The sequence below is a fragment of the Urocitellus parryii genome, chromosome 7, assembly GCF_045843805.1.
Source record: "Urocitellus parryii isolate mUroPar1 chromosome 7, mUroPar1.hap1, whole genome shotgun sequence".
Taxonomy (NCBI): domain Eukaryota; kingdom Metazoa; phylum Chordata; class Mammalia; order Rodentia; family Sciuridae; genus Urocitellus; species Urocitellus parryii.
This window is the reverse complement of record NC_135537.1, coordinates 57756233-57780493: the sequence shown is the minus strand read 5'-3', so window position 1 is coordinate 57780493 and position 24261 is coordinate 57756233. Positions and strand designations below refer to the sequence as shown.

At 36.1% G+C, this 24261-nt stretch overlaps 1 protein-coding gene across 3 annotated transcripts; it reads right to left on the bottom strand.

Annotated features, from left to right (window-relative positions):
* Positions 1-1978: 1978 nt before the first annotated feature.
* Eloc (elongin C) lies at positions 1979-24164 on the bottom strand. Of its 3 annotated transcripts, XM_077800480.1 has the most exons (5): positions 23862-23931; positions 14327-14430; positions 10648-10700; positions 8268-8411; positions 1979-2403 (listed from the first exon to the last, which is right to left on the bottom strand). In XM_077800480.1, the coding sequence occupies exons 3-5, from the start codon at positions 10649-10651 to the stop codon at positions 2213-2215; spliced, it is 339 nt and encodes a 112-aa protein (XP_077656606.1). In that variant the 5' UTR covers positions 10652-10700; positions 14327-14430; positions 23862-23931; the 3' UTR covers positions 1979-2212. The 3 variants fall into 3 exon arrangements, with proteins under 3 accessions (XP_077656606.1, XP_026253091.1, XP_026253089.1); XM_026397306.2 differs by lacking the exons at positions 14327-14430; positions 23862-23931 and adding an exon at positions 24034-24164; XM_026397304.2 differs by lacking the exon at positions 14327-14430 and having other exon boundaries at positions 23862-23954.
* Positions 24165-24261: the final 97 nt, after the last annotated feature.

Below are 24261 nucleotides of genomic sequence, written 5' to 3'. Positions count from 1 at the left end.
CAGAGCTCACCTTAGAATTGTTATATCTAAATACTTTCTAGCTTTGTTAATTTGTATGAAATCTGTTCTATTTAGATATCACTTGAGTTAACACTTCAATTTTTAATAGCAAATTTATATTATTGCTTAGAATATTTGTACTTTCTAAATAAATGAATAAGCTTAGCAAATGACTTGCACCAAGATGACAGGCCTATGCAGAACAAGATGTCTCAATGTGTTTCTCTATTAGCATGAACTGAATTTACTGCATATAATAAATTCTATGTCTCAATATGTAGGCATATCTTTCAAAAGTAAGGAAATTAACTTGATAATAACTCCATTGAAAAATAAAAAGCATAACCTAGACAGAAAAAAAATCAAATAAAAATTGAATAAAACATTTTATAGTAATATCTTTTGTGCAAAAAAAACATTGGGGAGATTTGCACATAATATGAAGTTAATTACTGTTTCAGGAAACTATTAAGGTTTCATTGCAGAATCTTGTGAATCTTTCACAAAAAAAGAGACATCAAGGCTAAAAAGATCAAACATCAAGTGTTTAACATACCTTTTAGTCAATCAGTCTTTATTAACATGCAAGTACCATTTGCTGCAAGATACACAGATTTGTCTAGTCTTCATTCCAGTTTTATTTTAATGTTCTGGACTTCAGGTTACTTCTGGATCTAACACAAAGTAACCTACAAAAACTGGTCAAACTTTATTTCCAGCTCTCACCTTTAGAAACCATTATATAGGTTTATGATTGCTATTATTGGCTACTAAGTAGCAGCCTCCCACCTTGCAGGGGATCAAACCTACTGCCTCAAAGCACTCTATCACTGAGCTATATCCCTAGCCCCAGAAGATCTTATACTTGATACATATCTTCTAAAGTATGTATGTATGTTTTAGATTACTAAAAATACGTGTTTTTTTTAACTGCATTTAATAAATTGTGAAGTACAATGTTTAGGTTTTCTAAGAGAAAAAATTATTTTATGCTTTTTGCAGTTTTCCAGAAAAACTGGACTATATTTAGCTAGTCTTAACAATAAGGTGAAGACTTAAGTTTATAGGCCTTAAAATCAGTTTTATTGTACTAAAACAGACAATATTACCCCCAACTTCAGTAATTCTTCTCCTAAGCCTACACAAAATGCTGTCAGTTTCTCATGTTCTTTGTTTGCTTAAAAGCTGAATGCTTCCTCATAAGTCTGACTTCATAAAACCCACTGATTAAGGTACCATATTTATAGGAACATACTTTAATTAATAGAAGATAATTCATGTACTATATCTAAGTGTATTATAAGATTTTTTTACTACATTGCTCAACATTTTTCATACTTTATAACATTTGATGGAGGAAGACTGGTATTGTTCAAAAAAATCTCGCTTTAAGATCTAGATAAAACTTATAGTAAGTATTTTAAAACATACTTAAACAAGAAGTATATTCACGGGGATCTATGAAGAATGAAAATTGCAAAGGAAGCTTGAAAGTTAATGAAAGTACAGTACTTTGGATTGCCCCAAATGCACAATGAACAGGATCTAAGTCGAATTTTAACTTGTTGATCATGGCTTACAGTTCAAACAGTTACTAGTTGTACCTAGTGATCTTCCAAGTTGTTTTTAAATAAAGTTCTTAAATTGTAGCAATAAACAAAACACAAGATACACTTAAATAATACTGCAGTTTATCAAAAAACACATAAGAAATTTCAACTCTCATTCTTTGAATTATAAAAATCAACTTTTGGCTAAGTTATAAACATGTTTATTATGTAATTATTTGCATAACTCTAGTAATGCTATCAGTGGCTATAGATCAGAATAAGTTTTTTTTTAAAAAACACTAAAAACAAAAATACATAGCCCCATTATTTACCTGTAGAACATGTTCGTTTATGCCTATATTTCAGCATTTATTGTATCATCGTTCTAATTTTAAAAGTCACATCCAAAGGATAAACAAAACCACCTACAAATTGGCATAATTGTTTATTTCTCAGTTTGTGAAAATGTCCTTAATTTGTTGATGTATGAAACAAATTTTAACTTTGATTGCTATGCAAAAGAACAGAAGAAAATCTGCTTTGCAATTAAATTTGTAGTTCAATTGCATACAGGCAACATGCTATATATGAAAAAATTACTAACTGAACTACAAATATTAAATACTGAAAAAAAATTAACAGTTTATTATAATTTATTTTATTTAACAATCTAGGAAGTTCGCAGCCATCAGTAGTTCCAATGCGATTTCAGGTGCAATTGGGAATTCGGGAATCTCGGTAGAGCTGTTAGTGTAGCGAACCTTGTAGGTAAAATACATGCATACTTTTGATAGCACATGAGATGGAATTTCTCTAAAATTGACCTCATTAGTTTCATTTTCGGCAAACTGACCTGTAAAACAAAAGGATTGTGTATGTTATGGGCTGTGAATAGTGTTCCCCCTCAAATTCCTATGTTGGAGTCTTAGACCTCCTAGTACCTCAGAATGTGAATATATTTGGAGATAGGGTCTTTAAAGAGGTGATTAAATTAAAATTGGTGGTAAACCAATAACTGGTATCCTCACAAGAGATAAGGACACAGACAGACACTGAGAGAAGACCATGTAAAGACATAGGGAGATGACCATCTAACAAGGCAAAGAAAGAGGTCTTAGGAGAATTCAACCCTGCCTGCTGAGAATTTAATTTCAACTTCTATACTCCAGAATTGTCAGAGAATTAAGTTCTGTTGTTTAAGCCATCTAGTCTGTGGTACTTTGTTGTGGCAGTCCTAGCAAGCTAATAATTATTAAAAGAATAATAATAAAAAAAATCTTAATTGCCATCAAATTATTTAACTCTGATTTGAATATAAACAACAAAAATCTATTAAAGATAGAGTTTTGAGATTCATAAGACTGAATTTTAAGATTCTAATTCTGTCCTCATGGGTTAGAGACTTAAAATAGCTTTTCCTAAAATCGTGGTGGTCTGATTACTGAAGGGGGAAAAAGAAAGAAAAAGCTAAATCAGGAGTCAAGTCTTTACAGGTCATCAGGAGTCCTATGCAGTATTGAATTGCCATGTAAAAATAAAGTCAGGGCAAATCATCGATTTTCTAATTTGGCTCTTTTGGTAATGAGTGAGCACATAAAGAATAAAATCATAAGATAGATGTTTTTTAGCCTTGTGCATGCTAAGCACATGCTCTACCACTGAGCTACACTCTAGCCTGAGAAATATATATTCTAAAAAAAATCTTCAGGCAAGAAAATTGTTTCCTCTTTTAGTTTTTTTAAAAATATGATCATGTAATGGGATTTCCTCGTAAGACACTTCTCTGTATTTACTAATCATTTTCTTTGTATTTACTAATAATTCATTATCAGTTTTCAGTCATTCCTCAAAAAAAATTTTGGGTAGTGCTGGGGGCTGAACACCTTTGTGCATGGCAGGTAAGCACTCCACCAATTGAGCTACCTTTCAAGTCCCATTCCTTACAGAATTTTTAGCCACATGAAAGTCACACCATTTAGTCTTTACTGATAGGGACAAGATTTTTAATGATTTTGCACTATCATGTATATTGAATATAAAAAGCATTTAAATCTCAAAATGCACTTTCTGAGGGCTGGGGTCGTGGCTCAGAGGTAAAGCACTTGCCTAGCATGAGTGAAGCACTGTGTTCGATTTTCAGCACCACATAAAAATAAAATAAAGATATTATGTCCACCTATAATTAAAAAATAAATATTTAAAAAAATACATTTTCTGAGAATGTAGTATTTTAAAAAGTTTCCAGTAGGTGTCTACTGGTTGGAGTGAGGTAAGAAGAAAGAGTAGGACTCAGCAAAATAAATTTTGGTGTGTCAAAAATTTAAATTCCATCTTTTGAATATATTATCAATAGGTACTTATATTAACTTTTTGATACCAGATAATTTTTTAAAGGTGAAATTCATATAACTTAAAATCAAACATCTTAAAGTGTACTATTCAGTGGCATTTATACATTCACAGTGTTATGCAACTGTACCCTCCATCTAGTTCAAAATATTCATTCCCCATTACCCCCAACATCTAGCAAACACCAATCTGCTTTCTGTCTTTGTATTTACCTAGTCTGGACATTTCATATAAATGAAATCATTACATATAATGTGACCTTTTTCGTTTCTTTCATCGAGCAAGTTTTAGATGTATGTTCCCATTGTAGCATGCATCAATACTTCATTCCTTTTTATACAAATATTAATTTTGGGCTAAATATTTTCCTGCTCCCTCAAAGATTAAAACTCGTGTTTTTAAATTAAAGAAAATAAAGCTTAACAAAAGCAAAAGCTTTCTCATCATAATTTTAAAATAAAATTTTGTTGGCATTTATGATTTCTTACCCCCTAAACTATTTCTTAGCATTGTCCAGTAGGAAGCCTAAAATTGATTCAACCCAGGAGCATTAAGTACCCCTAAAAGCTAGACTGTGGTCCCTAAATACCATTTTCTAGCTGAAGAAAAAATGGCTCTTGGGGAAAATAGCGCATAATTCAGGACTGGGAAATACTGTATATGACAAACGTGGGAAATATTACAAAAAATAATATAGCTATCTAAGACTAAGGACACCATGTCCAAAGGACATAGGAACTGGGCTGGGATATGGTTCAGTGGTAAAGTGGTTGCCTAGCACACACAACGCCTTGGTTTTGATTGAGTCCCAGAGCACTGAAAAATAGAACAAACAACAAAACACTATTGTAAGTCAAACTGAGGTAGCTCTTTCTGGCACAAAAATGAAGGAATTTTAGCATCAGTGAGAAAGACGGAACCAGGCACAGTAGCATGTCTGTAGACCCAGCTCTTGAGAGGCTGAGTTAGTGAGATCATTTGGGCCCAGGAGTTTGAGGCCAGCCTGGACAACATGATAAGGCTTCATCACCCTACATCCAAAAGAAAACATCAAATATAATAAGTCAAAAGTTCACAATGATATATCAAAACTCAAAAATAAGAACAAAACACTATACTATTTGGAAGGTGAAGGAGAATCAATTCATTGATTAATGAAAAATTTTATGTACAATGAAAAAAATCCAAGCAATTATCTTGCTTTTCCCACACAGACTTTATTTCAAGGTAACTGAATAGTTTTTTTTTATAGGAAAATTCTAGCTAATAAATGCAGAAGAAATCACAGAATTAGTAAATCACTATTTTTAATCCCAAATGAAGTAAACCTCAATAATAATCACAATGAATTCTAAAGCCATTATATGAAAGTCAGATTAGGGAATTTTTATGCATGAATCAGCTTGACAACCCTGGAACCCACCAGTCAATCCTGACTTGTAAAAGATGTGATATAGCTGGAATGGTGGCGCATACATAATCCCAGCTACTCAGGAGGCTAGGGGAAGAGGATTACAAGTTCAAGGCCAGCCAGTACAACTTAGTGTAACCTGGTCCAAAAGGGAAAAAAAAGGGGGGTGGGTGCGCGCAGGGCCCAAGGATGTAGCTTAGTGGTAGAGCATATGCTTAGCATGTGAGAAGCCCTGGATTCAAACCCCAGTACTGCACCACAAAAAACCACAAAAACAAACAAAAAAAGGCCACAAGAGTTTGCAAGTGAAATGACACAATGTCAGGGAATTTCTTGAAATACTCCCAAAATAGGGATAGTAGGTAAAACAAGATATGATGGGCAAAATATTAATAATTACCGAAGTTTGGCACATGGAGGTATATTACACCATTGCATTTCTGGTTTTGCTTTAAAATTTTCATAGTAAAAAAATAGATAAGGAATAAGGGATTCAAGCAACTGAAACAATTTTCATATAGATAAACAGAATAGAGAGCCCAGAAATAAACATGCACATCTCTGGTTAACCAATTTTTATCAAGGGTACCAAGAACATTCAAGAGGGAAAAGAATGGTTTCTTCAATACACGATAGTAGATATCCTCATGCAAAAGAATGAAGTTTAACTCTCACCCAACACCATACACAAAAATTAATCTAAAACAAAAAACCTAAGTATTATAAGAGCTGAATTCATAAAACTCATAGAAGAAAATGTAGGGGAAATCTAACTTAATTAAATCTTCATGTTGTTGGATATGGTTGCAGAAAGGACATAAAAACAAAAATCAAACAATTATACTTCATCAAAATAAAATAAAACATATGCTTCAAATGACACTATTTAAAAAAAAACAACAAAAAACAAAACAAAACAAAAAACTAAAGATTTGATAGAGTTTAGTGGTAGAAAGCTTGCCTGGCATGTGCGAGACTGGAAAATGAAGGAGGGAAGAAGAAAATAGGGGGAAGGCAGGAAGGCAGGCAAGCAACCCATGGAACAGAACAAAATATTTATTTGCAAATCATGTATTAGATAAGGGACTAATATCAAGAATGTATAAAGAACTCTAACAAAGCTGGGCATGGTGGCATAGGCCTATAATCCCAGCAAATGCAGGAGGTTAAGAGGCCAACCTCAGCAACTTAATGAGACCCTATCTCAAAATAAAAAATAAAAAAAGACCAAGGATATGGCTCTGTATAAAGTTCCCCTGTGTTAAACCCTTGGTACTAAACAAACAAACAAAAAAAGAAAACCAAAACAGCTGGGCACATGGGTGCACACATGTAATCCCAGCAGCTTGAGGGGCTGAGGCAAAAGGATCAAGAGTTCAAAGGCAGCCTCAGCAAAAAGCAAGGCATTAAGCAATTCAGTGAGACTCTCTCTAAATAAAATACGAAAAAAAAAAGGCCAGGGATGTGGCTCAGTGGTGGAGTGCCCCCGAGTTTAGTCCTTGGTACAAAAACCAACAAAAAGCCAACTCTTACAGGCTGAGTGTGGTGCACATCTATAATCCCAGCTACTTGGTAGACTGAGGCAGAAAAATTGCAATTAAAAGCCAGGCTGGGCACTTATCGAGACCCTGTCTTAAAAATAAATAAAAAGGGACCGGGGATACTACTTGGTGGTGGAGAGGCCCTGGTCGAACAAAACAAAACCAATAAAAACTTAAAAACAAACAAACAAACAAACAACTCTTAAAACTCAACACCAAAAATGGGAAAAAGGTTTGACATTGACATTCCTCCAAAGAAGATATATATGAAAAAAATACAACATCATTAATTATTAAGGAATGCAAATCAGAACCACAGTGAAATATCCCTTCATACTCACTAGAAAAACCGATAACCAAAAGGCAATAATACATATTGGCCAGGATATATAAAAACTGGAACTCTAGTATACTATTGGTAGAAATGTGAAATGATTCAGCTTCTGTGAAAGGAATCTGATAGTTCCTCCAAAAGTTAAATGTAGAATTACTATATGATCATACAGTTCTACTCCTATATATACATGCAAAAGAACAGAAACCAAGTATTCAAACAAATGACCTGCATACAAATGTTTAAGGCAGCACTATTCATAGTAGCCAAAAGGTGTAAACAACCCAAATATCAATCAACTAAGACTAACAGATTTTTTAAAAGTTCTATATTCACACAATAGAATATTATTCAGCCATAAAAAGGACTAAAGTAATATATATGTTACCACATATATATTATATATTATATATATTATATATTACATATATACTACCTTGAGAGCATTAATGTCAAGTGAAAAAAAGCCAGATACAAAAGGTCACATAGCATGATTACATTTATATGAAATGTCCAGAATAAGAAAATTAGAAAGCATATTGGTTGTCAGATGTGGAAAGGTGAGAGGAGAAGAATGATATGTAGCGATAGCTTAATGGGTATGGGGTTTTGTTTTAGAGTGATGAAAATGTTCTGCAACTAGGCTCCACAACATTGTGAACATAGTAAATGGCAATGAACTGTACACTTTAAAACAGTTAATTCTATACTACGTATTTTTTTTAATTTTAAATTTATTTTTAAGAAAAAAATGTTAAAAATAGAGATCTGGGAGATATTGAACTTCTAGAAATAACCTTTCTATCAAACTAGAAGAAAATCACTAGAATCTACAGTTAAAAAGTTGACAATGGAAACTAAATGTAAAAAAAAAACAAACCTTCCTATTACCACGTAATCAATTTGTTTTTGTTGAAATTTATAGGGTAAATAAATGAAAACAGAAAATGGCACACACCAATTTTTTTCCCAATACAACACAACCAGGAAATAACATTAGAAGACTTTTTCTTTAAATAGGACTCATTTGATTAAACTTAAAAAAATACATTTATCAAACAATGAGGAAAAGAACTACTTACCTGGGCCACTCAACATGGCTTTTATTGTTCCTGATGTTAGTGCATGTTCTCTTTTTACAATAAATTCATGACCATCAGAAGATATCAATTTGACATACATGGCATCAGGGCCTTCACAGCCACCATAGGTTTTCTCTTCTCCATCTAAAGTTGGTAGTAAAATGATTATTTTTTTAAACTTAATTGAAATGATTCTTGAATCACACTAGTATACTAAAACCAAACAGTTTTACTAAGGCTAATATTTGAGAAATTCAAGACAATAAACATTTCTGGAAGGTAACAGCCACCGAGACTTCAAAGTTTTTTTTCCTTTTTTTCAGTGCTGGGGATTGAACCCAGGGCCTTGCTCATACTAGGTAGGCACTCTACTACTAAACCACACCCTCAGCTCCAACTTTAAAGTTTTTAACACCTTGTTTTATCATTCTCTAAATATTTTCCACTGTCAGCATAAACTCTAGATCAAAGGATATATTAGATGAAAACTTACCAATCTTTTTCAAGGAGGTACTGACAAAAAAAATTTTTTTGGTTGCCAAAGCAGCACAATCAAATGTGAAGATAAAGATAAAATATTAAATAAATGACTTAACCCTATTTCCTGATATACTTTTCTAGAAATAAGATGCATAGTATTTATACGCCAAGTCCCAAATTCTATAAGTTAAGGCTTCTTTTACTTGGCATTTTATTCCTGATACATAAAAGCAATCTTTTTTAAAAAAAATATTTTTAGTTGTAGATGGACACAATACTTTTATTTTATTTGTTTATTTATATGTGGTCCTGAGGATTGAACCCAGGGCGTCACACATGTGAGGCAAGTGCTGTACCACTGAGCAACAACCCCTGTCCCCATACAAACAATCTTAAAGACATTTACTGACCAATTTAAATTATTGCATGGTTTAACATAATGAATTTAGACAGAATCAGTCTTTAAAAATTCAAAGTAGAGGGAACTGGGTGTTGTAGCTCAGTGATAAAGTGCCTACTTTCCATGCTCAAAAGCCCTGGGTTTGGTCCCATACACAGCAAAAAGAAAAGAAAAAAAAAACAATTTTAAGTAGAGATGAAAACAGAGAATGCATACTACCAGTTATCCCCATTGCTACTGCACTGGTTTCAGCCACAGTAGTCCACTCAATTTAACTTTTTTGTGGTACATACATACATATTTTTGGTACATCCCCTTAAGATCTTTTCTCACATACATACCTTTTACAATTCTGTACTATCCCAGAACTTTTATCTTTTATGGTTACTAACATAAATAAATAAAATAAAGGTATTGTGTCCATCTACAACTTTTAAAAAAATCTTAAAAAAAAAAATCTTTAAAAAATCCACTTACCGATTTGTTAATAGTTAACTCAGAAAGCCCTAAAACTAAGATTAATAAATATTAAAATCACCTATTGCTGCAAAAAATATTTACTCTGAATATAATCACAAGGAAACAGACAAATTTAAATTGAAGAATAGTCTTTAAACTATTGGCTTACTCTTCAAAACAAAGTCATGAAAAGTCCTTCTCTCCACCCCTCAAGAAGTAGGGAATTGTTTAAAAGAAGGAGAGAGACAAGTTAATGCAATAAGTGATCCCTGACTGGATTAATAGATTAAAATAAGCAAACCTGCTGTGAAGAATACTACTAAAACTGTTGGGAAATTCCGAATATGGACTAAATTAGGAGATAAATGCTTAAGTGTTTAGGTGTGAAGTGTTATTTTATAAGTCTTAAATGAGTACAGAAAAACACAAACAAACATGCAGAGAAAGCAAATTGAGGCAAAAGATTAAGCTATGATAGTGTAATTAATTTTTAGTAATAAAATCTGGGGGACTTATAAAGATGTAAATAACTTCTAAATGATAAGACTATTCAAGCATACAGAATTTTAACAGTTATTGTCAATGTCTAAGAACAAAACTAAAAAGCTATCAGTTATTTCAATTTATGCTTCTAATTCCCACCCCCAAGTTAAACCATTTTATATTTATTGGGGAAGTTTCAAATTTCTTTTCCTTTTCCTTTTTTTTGCAGTGCTGGGTTTTCAACCCAGTGCTTCACATATGCCAGGTAAACATTCTACCACTAAGCGCTCTACCACTGAGCCACGCCACAACCCCATGAGCCCTCAAATTTCTTAAGGTACAATTACTCACTGCATTTTACCAATTTGATCTGGCACAATATTGTTACTGATGTGCCTTTCAGGAACATACAATAAACACAAGTCTTAACTTAAACAACTAATTTCAGTTTACTCTAACCATTTTCTTACTTGCATTCAATGACTCTGAAGATCTGTCTTTGAGAAGAAAACATAGCTTCTACTAATTGAAACACAAAATTATCTTTACATAACTTACCCATTATGTTCTTATAAATTCTAGTTTGGTTCCACAGGAACGTGAGTAGTTTCCTGAAAATTTAACAACACCACAATAAGATTAATGTTTTTGCTCACTGTTATTTAACACATTCTTGGTGTTAACAGTTTAAGGACTCTCCTTCTTATGCCTGGGTCATAACTCCAACATACACTTCTATCAACCAAGTGAAGGATATCAAAATGCTTTGTGAATTGATCAGATGGGGATTCTGAATTGTAGGAAGATTATTTAAAATAGAAGTATAATAAATAACCATTCTAAATTGGGGGTTGGTGGTACTAAGGGGAGGTTGTAAAATATGTGCCATGTTGAGTTAATAGACATGCAAAAAAGTACAGCATATTAAAATGCAAACATGCATCATAATGATAAAGAAAAATGCTACACTGAGATAAGGCAGTGTTTCTTTATTATTATTATTATTATTATTGAGTAAAGGTCTCAGCCAATAATCTAAAGAAAACTATGGGTCTATTGTAGAACAGAAGGATTTGGCAGGCCATTGTCCCTCCTTTCTGGAAAGTAGCCTCTAAACCCTTAAAATTTCCCTAATGATAACAGTGTCTTTGTTATTCATTATTCACCTACTTTATGCTAACCAATTGACTGGAAGGCTTCTAAATATTGTAAGCTAACTAGAGGACTCAGGCTGGAGGAATTTGAGGACCTTGGAAAAAGACTTCAGATGGAGGGGGCTGAGGATTGAGTTCAACCTTTTTGGTCATGATTCCATCAATCATGTCTACATATTGGGAACTCAATAAATACCCTGGATACTGAACCTTGTGCTTTCTTACATGTCCATGTGCCAGCTGGGCAATGACTCCTTACTCAACACGGTAAGGATACCAGAAGCTCTGTATCCTGTATTTACTATATAGTGGTAGAAAGTAAGCAAATATTGGTTTCAATGAATGACAACATGATATACCCAATAGGAAGAAGCTTCCACAAAAATTTAAAAAGACAAGACTTGGGGTCTGGGGCTGTCACTCAGTGGTAGAGCATTTGCCTAGCACATGCGTGGCCCTGGATTTGATCCTCAACACACGTAAAAATGAATGAATGGAATAAAGGTATTGTGTCAAACTATAACTAAAAATAAATATATTAAAAAAAAGACTTGTCTTCTACTTATATTAAGTGTGTACATCTACATAATCTTAGTCTTCCATTCTTTCTGTTTATAGGCTACCCAAGATCTGAAATTTAACAACAAAATGGTAAAAATATACAGTTTGAAGCTGGGCATGGTGGCACATGCTTGTAATCCCAGCGGCTCGGGAGGCTGAGGCACTAAGCAACTCAGTGAGACTCTGTCTCTAAATAAAATTCAAAATAGGGCTAGGGATGTGGCTCAGTGGTTGAGGGCCCCGGAGTTCAATCCCCAGTACCCACCCCCTCTAAAATATATATAATTTGAAAAATCTTAATATTTCCAAAACAACAGATTCCTAAAAAAAAAAAAAAAAAAAAGAAAAGAAAAAGAAAAAGAAAGGTCCGTATCCCAGCACCTGCCCTTCAAGTAATTTATACTTTGTGGTACTGGGAAGTGAACCCAGGGCCCCACACATATTAGAAAAGTACCTTACCACTGAGCTACACCCGCAGCCCAATAATTTGTATTTTAACAACATGACAGCATTTCTTGAAAGGGTCTTTTTTATACAAATATTATTTGTCACCAATAGGAAAATAGCATATCCTGGAGCTGGGTTTGTGGCTCAGTGGCAGAGTGCTTACCTAGAATGCCATAAGGCCCTGGGTTTGATCCCTAGCACATGCATGCATGTACACACACATATTCTAAGAACTTACTGAGCAATATTTTAATTCTAGCCTTAAGGAATCAAGAAAATGAAACATGACATTTTAGTATAAGAACTTGGGAGATATCCAATCAAATCCCTCAGTTTAGGAAAGAAGATGTTCAGAAAGCTTGAGTGATTTGCTCCCATAGTGACATAGTGGTAGAAATCAAATCTCTTGAGCTGATGGTGGGAGCATATGTCTGTTGTACTAGTTACTAGGGGGGTTGAGGCAGAAGAATCACTTGAACCCAGGAGTCTGAGGCCAGCTTTGACTACATTGTAAGACCTTAACCCCCCCCAATCAAACCTACCTTAGCCTTGAACACTCTAAACAGGAACACATTTAAAGCACTAGTTTTAATGTGAGCTAAAACAGAGAAAAAGGGCAAAACTGGCATATTATATTTTAACCAACAAATTGTGGATCTTTAAAAATTGGTAAAGATTGCAATAAATGCTTTACAGACAGTATCTTATTTAAATAACAGCTCTTCTACAGAATTATTGTTCTTAATTTAGAGACCGGGAAACAATGAAGAGGCTACCACTTACCAAAGACTTCTACAACTTAAGCAACAAGATTTAAACCTTGGTAAGTTTGACTCCACAGCTCATATTCCTCATATTCTACTTCTCTTCCATTGTTCTACACCTCCAAGATAAAAAATGCTGGCTCCAGTTAAACTTATTTTCTACTTCTCTTGAGAGCTGCTGATATAAATCCTTAGGTAGTTCTCTAAGCTTTAAAAATAGTACTATGCCATGTTATAATAATAGGCAATTAAAATATTCATCAATGTCATTTTCTTCTTTTTACAGTACTTTGTAATCCTTCTTTTAAAAAGAAAAAAATTCTAGAAAGACTTGAAGTACAAGAATTTCAAGTTTCAACTTTTCTATCTGGACAATTTCCAGAGTAAAACATCTAAAATGTTTATTTAACTAGCAGTAGCTAAGCAACCATGCAGTCATCTTAGAAGCCCTTTGGGTAGCAACAGTTTCTCTACAGACTTAATATAGTAAATCAGTTTTACCATTTATACAACAGAGATTAAGAAGGGAGGAAAAGGTTCACTGTCACTAACAGAGAAAAGACTAAATCAACATTAAGAATTAAAATTTCCTAATTCTTAGAGAGAATTTAAAAATATGTGAAGCGTAATTAAGTTTGTGACCCGTGAATTACTTGTAGAAATGTAAGTTTGGAGAGGAAAAAAAATTCAGTTTGAATATTTGTTGGATAACTAAGCTGAGTTCTGGGAATATGAACTGAACAGGTTAAAGATGGAGGTTAGGCGTGGGGATGTATCACAGTGGTAAAGCACTTGCTTGCCTAGCATGTGTAAAACCCTAGGTCCAATCCCCAGCACCACCACAAAATAAATAAATAAGAAAAATTGCTTGGTTCCAATACTAATCACAAAAAAATGCAAAGTTTACTTTTAAAACCATCTAAAATTGAGTGGAGGAGGCAGGGATGGATAACACTAAAGAAATGGCTATACAGTCTTGGAAAGCATCAATAGTATCAATTAAAAAACTTTGTGGAATTTATCTTGGCATTTACATTACAGAAACACTAGCACTGTGTGCAAAGGCAAGGAGAATAGTTACCACAATATGTACACATGAGAAACTAAAATGCTTTAAAAGGTTCATCAATTAGGGAATGAGCTAAATGAAAATATTATACCCATAGTTTGAAATATTGTGGGGCTGTGAATAAGGTAAAAGTCTACATATGCCACAAAAGGCCCACAAAATAAACCACTGACTTTTTAAAAGGTATGTTAGAATGATAAATACAGTTTAATGTCTCTTAGGTAACAGAAGTGGCTTCTCACCTTCTAATCTTCTAATTTGCAGATAAATAAGAATGTGTTGGGGCTGGGGACGTGGCTCAAGCAGTAGCACGCTCGCCTGGCATGCGTGCAGCACGGGTTTGATCCTCAGCGCCACATAAAAAAGAAAGATGTTGTATCCGCCGAAAATTAAAAAAATAAATATTAAAATTCTCTCTCTTAAAAAAAAAAGAATGTGTGAATACATGCTCTAAAGTGTATATGACTAGAAAAAGGTCTTGAAAGATATTCTCTAAACTGATAATAATCCTTATCACTGGCATAAAGACTGGTAAAGAGAGACATAGCCAATAGAGAATGTAGGCTTGTCTGAAATATTCTTCTAAACGGAGTATCTATTCATGTATTTCATCTATGACTTAAAATTGATTTTTTTAAATGCCCCACAAAAGCTCATTTGTCCTTAATGCTTTGATTCCCCAGTTGGTGGCACTATTGGGAGGTTGTGGACACTTTTGGAGATGGCTTTTCATTAAGTTTGGGCTTGTCTTTAGCTCCTCTCTTGCTCTCTCCCCTGGTCTTGGATGCCATGAGGTGAGCAGCAATGCTTTACCACTCCTTTGCCATGATGCACTGCCTCAAAACAGGCCCAGAGAGATGGGGACAAATGACAGCAGACTGAAACCATGAGCCACAATAAAATTTTCCTCCTTTAAAGTTGATTTTTTTTTTAGGTATTTTGTCACAGCAATGAAAAGCTGATAAATGGTTGACCTGATGATTCTTAACTTGATGTAAGAATGTAAAGATCTGGAGTCACACGCTTGCAATTCCACTCACTCAGGAGACTGAAGCAAGAGGATCACAAGTTTGAGGCCAGCCTCAGCAACTGAGCAAGATCAGTCTCAAAAAATAAAAAGAAGCAAAGTGTGAACCCTATAACAGACACAGTCATGTTAAGTAGTCCTTAGATATGATGTGAATGATGTGATGGTCACTAATTATCTATGTTTTGGTGGGTTACATCTGTTTCAATAGCAAATTGCAAATGGCAAAAATAAGTATGGCTTTTCTGAATCCTTATACCAGTAAGTAAATCAAAGCATATGTATAGGAAAAAACAAAAACAAACAAACAAACAAACAAAAACATAGCTAGAAAGGAAAATCTCTTCAACATATGATTCAGGAACAACTAGATAGCAATCTGGAAAAGAACTGTTATGGGGGCTGGGGATGTGGCTCAAGCGGTAGCGTGCCCGCCCGGCATGCGTGCGGCTTGGGTTCGATCCTCAACACCACATACAAACAAAGATGTTGTGTCCGCCGAAAACTAAAATATAAATATTAAAATTCTCTCTCTCTTTAAAAAAAAAAAAAAGAACTGTTATTCTCCCCACACATAAAAATCTATCTGAGATATTTCACAGAGCTAAATGTAAAAGGCAAAATAATAAAGCTACTAGAAGAAAACAGAGCATTTTCATAATATTCACGTAGGCAAAGATTTCTCATAAGATACAGAAAGCACAAATTTTAAAAACTGGATTCTTTAAAAAAAAATAGCAAAAACACCCATTAAAAAAAACAAAAAATAGAAATAAACAAAACAAGAAACCCACAAGCCATGAAGAAATCAAAAAGCAAACTCACAAACTGGGAGAAAATGAGCATTTCCCTATATGTACATTATACCTCAATTTAAAAAATATAAGGTGAAAGTAAAAGTTTAAAAAAATTATTGATGGCTTTTCTGAAGTTGTATCTCTTTTGGGGGGAGGGGGTGGGAGGGTTATGGGGGATTGAACTCAGGGGCACTCGACCACTGAGCTATATCTCCAGCCCTAATTTTGTATTTTTTTTTTTTGAGACAGGGTCTCACTGATTTGCTTAGAGCCTCGCCATTGCTGAGGCTGGCTTTGAACTCAAGATCCACCTGTCTCAGCCTCCTGAGCTACAGGGATTACAGGCGTGGGCCACCTAGCCCACTGAAGTTGCAGTCTCTCTCTCCCTGTTTTTAAATTTTTTAGTAGGCGGACACAATACCTTTATTTGTTCATTTTTATGTGGTGCTGGGAATTGAACCCAGTGCCTCACATGTGCTAGGCAAGCGCTCTACCACTGAGCCCCGACTCCAGCCCCTGAAGCTGCAGTCTCTTAACTCCAAAGATGTCTTCAATCCAGGAAGGTTTTCTGTCTGATTAACCTTTCCAAAGACATACTGACATTACCCCAGATTTAATAGAAATGTAGATTCTACCAGAGGAGGATGGGGAGTTTGTTTCAAAGCAAGTAATTCTGAGGTACAAGGCTGCAATAGAAAATTTGTTAAGTGAACAGCCATAAAAGGAAAATAGCTTTTGATGAGTCTCAATGGATGAAGATGTTTTTATCAGGCTAGACTGTAAGGGGAGAATGATCCAGGCAGAGTAATGAGCAAAGTCAAACAGCTTGGATGGAGGGCAAACAGCATAACTCAGTGTTGTTGGAAACCAGTTTACAAATTCATTCCTTCAACAGATATTATTTTCTTTTTGCTATATTGGGGATTGAACCCAGAAGTGTTCTACCACTGAGCTATCTCCCCAGCCCTTTTTATTTTAAGACACTAAATTGCCCAGGCTAGCCTTGAACTTGCAATCCTCCTGCCTCAGTCTCCCCAGTAGCCTGGATTTAGGTGTGTGCCACCATGCCAGGCTAGAGGATTTCTTACTGAAACCTTATAGCATAAATTGGATCCCCACTCCTGCGCTCGCCTGGGTCCACTCTTCTGCCCTTAGTTAAGGGAGACCAGGTGGCTGCATGTTTAGATCCCCACAGTGCCACTCTGTAGACTTAAATTATTCCATCTCAGCTTAAAGAACATTGGTTGGTATGAACATTTAATAATAATACACCATTGCAGAGATGTCTGGGTTAAGTTGTCCGAGGTTGACTAAAACTGTACCTTAGAATTTTCTACCTTAATAACTAGATATCAGTTACCTTTAATTACTAATTAGTACTTACCATTGTTAAAGATCTTTGAAGCAGGCTCCAAACATTTTCCATTTAACCTATTACAACTCATAATTCGAAGGATAAGAAATCATTCTATTGAGCTAAAGATGAACAAGTTTGTTCTACAACGACTCAGGGTTTATACTGTTTTGTTTCCTGAGAACTGGAAAATAAACTCTCGAATATTTACCCTTATCTGGATTCTCCCCTAGGACCTTCAGTGTCTAAACATATACGTTAGAATTTTCCACAGCTCAGTATAAGGTGACACTAACCTATCACAGAAAACATTGCTAGGTCTCCACTCTATCTTCATCTGTGATGCCTGATATAACTTTTATGTTTGATTCCAAATTAAGACTCATTAATGTGACCCCAGATCATACAGGTGAGTTGGGTGGGGTAGATAGGGCCTGGGAACTTTTATGGTACAGAATAGCTCAAATACTGGCCTGGGTGTCAAAGATGAATCCTCCTGGACTCATATTTAAGGGTTCTTAGGCTCATACAAATGCTTATTCAACTTATTGAAATTTTTTCCCCTTTCCTTTCCTTTTCTTTTTTTTGCTGGATATGGAACCCAGGACCTCATGCATGCTAGGGACCATTCTAAGTGCTTTTCACTTTCTACCACTAAATTCTATTCCTCCCACCAGGACTTTTTAGTGGTACAGGAGATTGCGCCAGAGGTCCTTTATCCCTGAGCTATTTTCCAGCCCTTTTTATTTTTATTTTTAGAGACAGGGTCTAAGTTGTTGAGCCTGGTCTCAGGTTTGGGATCCTCCTGCCTTAGCCTCTTGGGTCACTAGGATTATAGGCATGCACCACCACACCCAGCTCCTTCAACAAATAGTTATTGAGGGTTAGCATGCCAAGTGCTATCCTAGGCATTGGGGACACAGAGAAAAACATTAACAGAAGAATCTCATGGAAAGAAAGGTGGGGACAGAAGATTAAAATAACGTGTGAGATAGAAGAAGAGCTATGGGGAAAAGTAAAGCAGGGTAAGGTAAGTAGGGAATGGGCAGAGAGGAGATGAGGCTGGTATTGCATTCAGGGTGGTAAAGACAGGCTTCACCAACACTTGACAGAGACCTGTACAAAGTAGGGAGTAAGATATGGTTATCTGAGGCCTGAAAGAATGAATCTTTGAAAGAAGAGAACACCAAGACACCAGTTTGGCCAGAGAAGTGAGTCAAGGAGAGAATGTAGGAAAAGAGGTCAGAGATTGGGGAGTTGGGTCTTATGAAACAAAAGAGTGACTGATAAGGAACACAGGCTGAGATACAGATTTTTAATGCCTAATTTAAGAACACAGGGGAAGATACATAGTCCTTTGTAACACTATCCTCTTTCATTTCTCCTACCTAACCATTCTAGTATTGTTTTCTATCATCCCTGAAGACTTGATTTTAGCCCTCCACATAAAATAGTGCTTAAACACAATTGACCTTTGCAGATTCCTAGCTATGTCACCTTGGGGGAAATTATATAACCTTTTTGTGCCTAAGTTTCTATAACATGGGAATACAGAGTCTACCCCAGAGCCTTAAAGAATGAGTTTATGTAAAAAGCACTTAGAATGGTGCCTAGCACAGAGCAAACACATCGAAACACTAACTTCTATGATTATTTCCAAACCAGACGCTCACTCATCTATGCCTATCTACATATGAACACGTATGTATATATGTGTATAGACACACACACTCTCTTCTAGATGCTTCAGATAATCTGTGGACAAAAATAAAGACACGTTATTTTATTTATTTCCCAGTCTGGAAATTACATTTTAGTGTGGGAGATAGCAATCTTTTTCTGTAAGGGGACAGATAAGTAAATATTTTATACTTAGCAGGCCAAGTCATAAGCTCTCTGTTACAACTACTCCAACTCTGTGAGTAGAAGGCAAAAGCAGCAAGACAGATGTAAACAAATGAGTATGGTTGTGTTTCCACAAAGTTTTATTTACGGCAGAGAATTTTGAATTTCACATAATTTTTATTATGAGTTATAAAAATTTTCTTTGAATTTTTGTTCAACTGTTAAAAAATGTAACAACCATTTCTAGTTCTTAATCTTAAATCCCTCAGTCCTAGAGGTTCATGGATAAGAAGCAAAAGAATCCTAAACCCTTAATTTCTATCTTGAGACCATATTAGGTTAAGAGACAGGATTTCTGATTCTTGTCTCCCAAATGAAGGAAATAAACTAGATGTGTGTGTCAACAAGTCCCTTCTAGTGCTACCATTTTAATGCCTGAGTCCATCTTAAGTTCCCCTTGCCCTTACAACTGCCTATAACTCAATTTCCCATCTTTATTAAGCATTTATCCCCACACAACAGATTTTTTTTGGAGGGGGGGGCAGGTGGGGGTGAGAGGGTACTGGGGATTGAACTCAACCATTGAGTCACATCCCCAGCCCTATTTTGTATTTTATTAGAGACAAGGTCTCATTGAATTGCTTAGAGCCTCGCTTTGAACTCTTGATTCTCTTGCCTCAACCTCCCAAGCTGCTGAGATTACAGGCGTGTGTGAGCCCAGCTACAATACAGAATTTACAGAGCACTGCATGTTCCCTCTGAGTGTTTGCCTCACCCTGTAATCTGCCTAATCACCTTTTTAAACATCTCCAGATTCCTTTGTTTCAGTTTGCAAAAAGTATGAGCATTTATTTCCAACATATTGTGTACATCTAATCATAGATTCTGTACATTATAAAATCATTTAGAAGAACCTTTAGAATGATGGGCTAAAAATACACTGAAATAAATCACTTCAATTCCTTATCTTCCTACCTACAACTTACCTGCATCTACACACCATATACTATTCATGTTTTTGTTTCAAAAGCTGAATAAAAAATACAGATCTTGTCCACAGTCAGCTCTTCCATTAAGCACTGAGTCCTATACCTTTTCCCCTAAGGACTTGCTCTTGTCATTATTCACATCCTCACGCCCTCCAACCCACCATCCACTTTTTTCATTTGGTTCTGGGGACTGAACCCAGGGCCTGGAAAATGTGCTCTACCACTAAACTATACCCCTAGGCTGCCATCCACTCCTAAACCCACTCCAATCTGACTTTTGGCCTATCAAGTTGCTCAAGAGTCTCATCATATCAAACTTTGCATGGTCACGTGGCCAATTTTTAATCCTCACCTTATTTGTTGCAACTTTACATAACTGCCTACTCCCTTCCTTGAGATATTTTTTCCCTTAGTGCTGCTAATGCTATACTCTCCTGTTTTTTTTTTACTTTTATCACTTGTAGTTTTCTGCCTTATTCTCTATTTACATTCGCTTGATGTCATTACATTCCAGTACACAGATTTAAATATCACCTATAAAACAGGATTTCCAGATTAACTTCCTAGACTGGCTTCTCTGTTGAGTGCAAGTTATGAACCTCTAACATGCCTTCTCACATATTCTCAGCTATCTTAATATTCAAACTCAACAAGTCCCATATAGAACTCCTGAGACTTCTCTCAGAAACCATGGTCCCTTTCTAGTCTTCCCCATTTTGGTAAATGGTACTCAAAAGATGATCAGGCAAAACATATGATCATTCAGTTTTTTTTTTTCCTCTTGTCCCAGGGTGAACTGATTTTACTCCAGCTTCAAATTACATTCCAAATCAGACCATTTCTCATTTATTTCTAACTCCATACCTCTAGTTGAAGCTACCATATCTCAAATAGAATACTACAAAGCCTACTCATGAGATTGTTTCCCCATTTTCTTCCCAGCTGGTCTGTTCTCCACCCAGCAAACTACCATCTCAAGCATAAATCAGTATCACTTTCCTGCCAAAACCCTCTAATGCTGACTTCTCATTAAAGATAGAAAGAGGACTATAAGGCCCCAATCTTATTTATTTCTTGTTAACTTCTCTCACCTCATCTTGCACTACTTCTCCTTTACTATGTTCCACTCACCTTGATCTTCTTAGTATTCTTTGAATAGGTCAAGTTTATTCACATCTCAAGGTCTTTGCATTTGCAGTTGCTGCTGTCTGAAAAATTCTTCCTTTAAGTCTTCCTTAAGACAGCTAAAACATCAACTCCTCAGAGAGGTCTTCCCTGATTAGTCTATCAAAATTAGACATTCCCATCCCAGTTACACTAACCCCTAACCTTGATATATTTCCTTTAAGCACTACCTGAAACTATTATTTGATTACTTACACATATACTCTCTTTTCTCAAGTTCTTTGAGGGCAGGCCTGAAACAGTGACAATAATAGTAGATTCTCAATAAATATTTTTTAAAATTTGAGGCACCACTGGATGAGCTATGTCTGACCTTATATAAAATGGAACAATAAATCATTTAGGATGGCAGGTTAGCTGAAATGCATAAACACATAAGAGCATAAATTTAATTTGCAGCATTTGAAAATTATACAAAAAAAGCGCACTAAACTAATATTACTTTAGAACTCGATATATGGGACTGACTATAATTTCTGGGTGTCAACTACTGCTTAATTTTCTTACAGAAGTACCATCTAGTAGTGATAAAGATTCTCTCCTTTTGAAATAAATGTGTAATTTTTTGAATAATAGTTTAATTAGACAAAACTTTACTCCCCATGCCCATGGTACTGAGATTGAAACTGGGAGTTCTCTGCTGAGCTACATCTCCAGCCCTTTTCATCTTTTGAGACAGGGTCTCACTAAATTGGTTAGGACCTCCCTAAGTTACCAAAGCTGGCCTTGAAATTATAATACTCCTAACTCAGGCTCTGGAGTTGCTGGGATTATAGGTATGTGCCACTGTGTCTGCCACCACAAACCCCTTTATCATTTAAGGCAGGGCCTCACTAAGTTGTAGAGGCTAGCCTCAAACTTGCAATTCTCTTGCCTCAGTCTCCTAAGATGCTGGGATTATAAGTATGTGCCACCACACTTGGCTAAACCTTCACATTTAACAAAAAACAGTTTTTAAAAATTTAAATAGGAAGCTGGCGGTGTAGCAGAGCACTTGCCAAGCACATGGAAAACCCTGGGTTCCATCCCCCAAACTGCAAAAAATTAAATAAAAATAAATACATAAATCAACCCAAGATAAAAATGAAGTAGAATCCTTGAATCATCACAACAAATATCCATGATGGGAAGAATCACAGCTGTTTCCTTGCCATTATATCTCTAGAAAGAATAAATCCACTTGTGACTTCTTGGTTTTTATCCAAAAGAATTAAAGTCAACTAAAGCAATACATGCATACCTATGTTTATAGCAATAGGAGTGCAACTCACAGTAACCAGGCTCAACAGATGAATGGATAAAGAAAATGTGGCATATAGTCTCTGCATACACATCATGGAGTTTTATTTAGCTTTAAAAAATAAGTAAATTATGTCATTTGCTGATAAATGGATGGAATTTCAGAACATCACGTTAAGCAAACTAAACAGACTCAAGAAAGTCAAGAGCTGTTATGTTATATCATAGATATTAGAGGGAAAAAAAGGAATTTGGTAAAAATAGAAAGGAGACCAGTAAGACAGAGGACAAGGACCACCAGGAGGAAAAAGGCAGGGCAAAGAGAGGTACTGGGAAACGAAATTAACCAAATCATGTTATGTACACGTACAAGTATGTCACAGTGAAACCTACTAATACACATAATTATTATATAACAATAATTTTTAAACACATGTGAACTGTGATTTTTCACATGATTATAACGTAGGTGAGATTAGATATTTGTCATTTTAGGCCACTTAAAAAGGAAAAAGGAAATAACTGGAGATCAAAAAGCAAATTTGGAACTTTAAAAACAAGTTTTTGTTTGTTTGCTTTTTACAAAGACTAAAGATTGGGTTGGGGTTGTGGCTCAGTGGTGGAGCACATGTGTGAGGCACTGGGTTCGATCCTGAGAACCGCATATAAATAAATAAACGTATATTTAAAAAAAGACTAAAGAGTTCAGTTACTTTCTACACTGAAAGAGATGCTCAATAGAAATGTTCACACTAAATGACCCAAATTCCACAGTTAAATGCTACTAAAGAGATTTCAGTAAGAAACCAATTGGACACTATATTTGATACCTTCTTTCAGTCAAGAATGGATGTAGATGCACGAAAACCCCAACCAACCAAGTCAGGCAGAGATCATCCAAGAAGTTGCCTGGAAGGTAAACTTTTTTCGGGGTCCCGCTGCTGGAAGAGTGAGGACCCACTCCTGGACTAGAGACTGACTTCAAGACAAGAACGAACTGAACGCACATGATTAAAGAAAAAAGAAAAAGACGAGAGGGATGCCATACTCCTAACTCCACCCTCCCCGCGCTCAGCCCAGCGAAGGCCCAATCTCGCCGGCAGCCTCCCCTTCTTCAACATCTTTCCAAGCCCACCGAGGGGCGCCAGTAAAGGTCCCGCCAACCTCCTCTCCCCTCCCCCAAACCAAGAGCTGGGGAGGCCCGGGAGGTTAAGAGCTTCCGTTCCTTCCCCGCCCAGATGGGAAGGGGTGAGAAGTGGGACTGTGAAACCACCCAGTTCCAGCCTCCCTCACTCTCCACGCGTACCCGCAGCTCAGTTCCCGCCCCAACCCGACACTCACTCGTCAGCCTCGCAGCCACCGCAGCCGAGTCCCCTCGTACCGCCACAGCCCCTACCTACTCCAGGGCCACCCCCCCACCCCCAGCTGCCTGCCCCAGTGGGTTCCGGGGCAGTCGAAGGAATTACTTCCGCCGGGTCAATGCCGCTTTCTGCGACGGGCGGGAGATTAGTACCTGGTGAGGCTTGAGACGCCGTCCTTCGCCCACGGGTCTGCAGGAAGTACGTAGCGTCCCTTCCCTTCCCCTTCAATAACTCAGGCCCTTCAAAGAGACGTCACTGGCAAATCTCCACCAGTCCGATTCTAGATATTTTGGATTCCCAGCATGCCGCGCCAACCTAATCCAATTTCTGCATAGGCTCTCGGGAATCTTAGGCAGAACTGCACCTTGGGACTTGTAGTT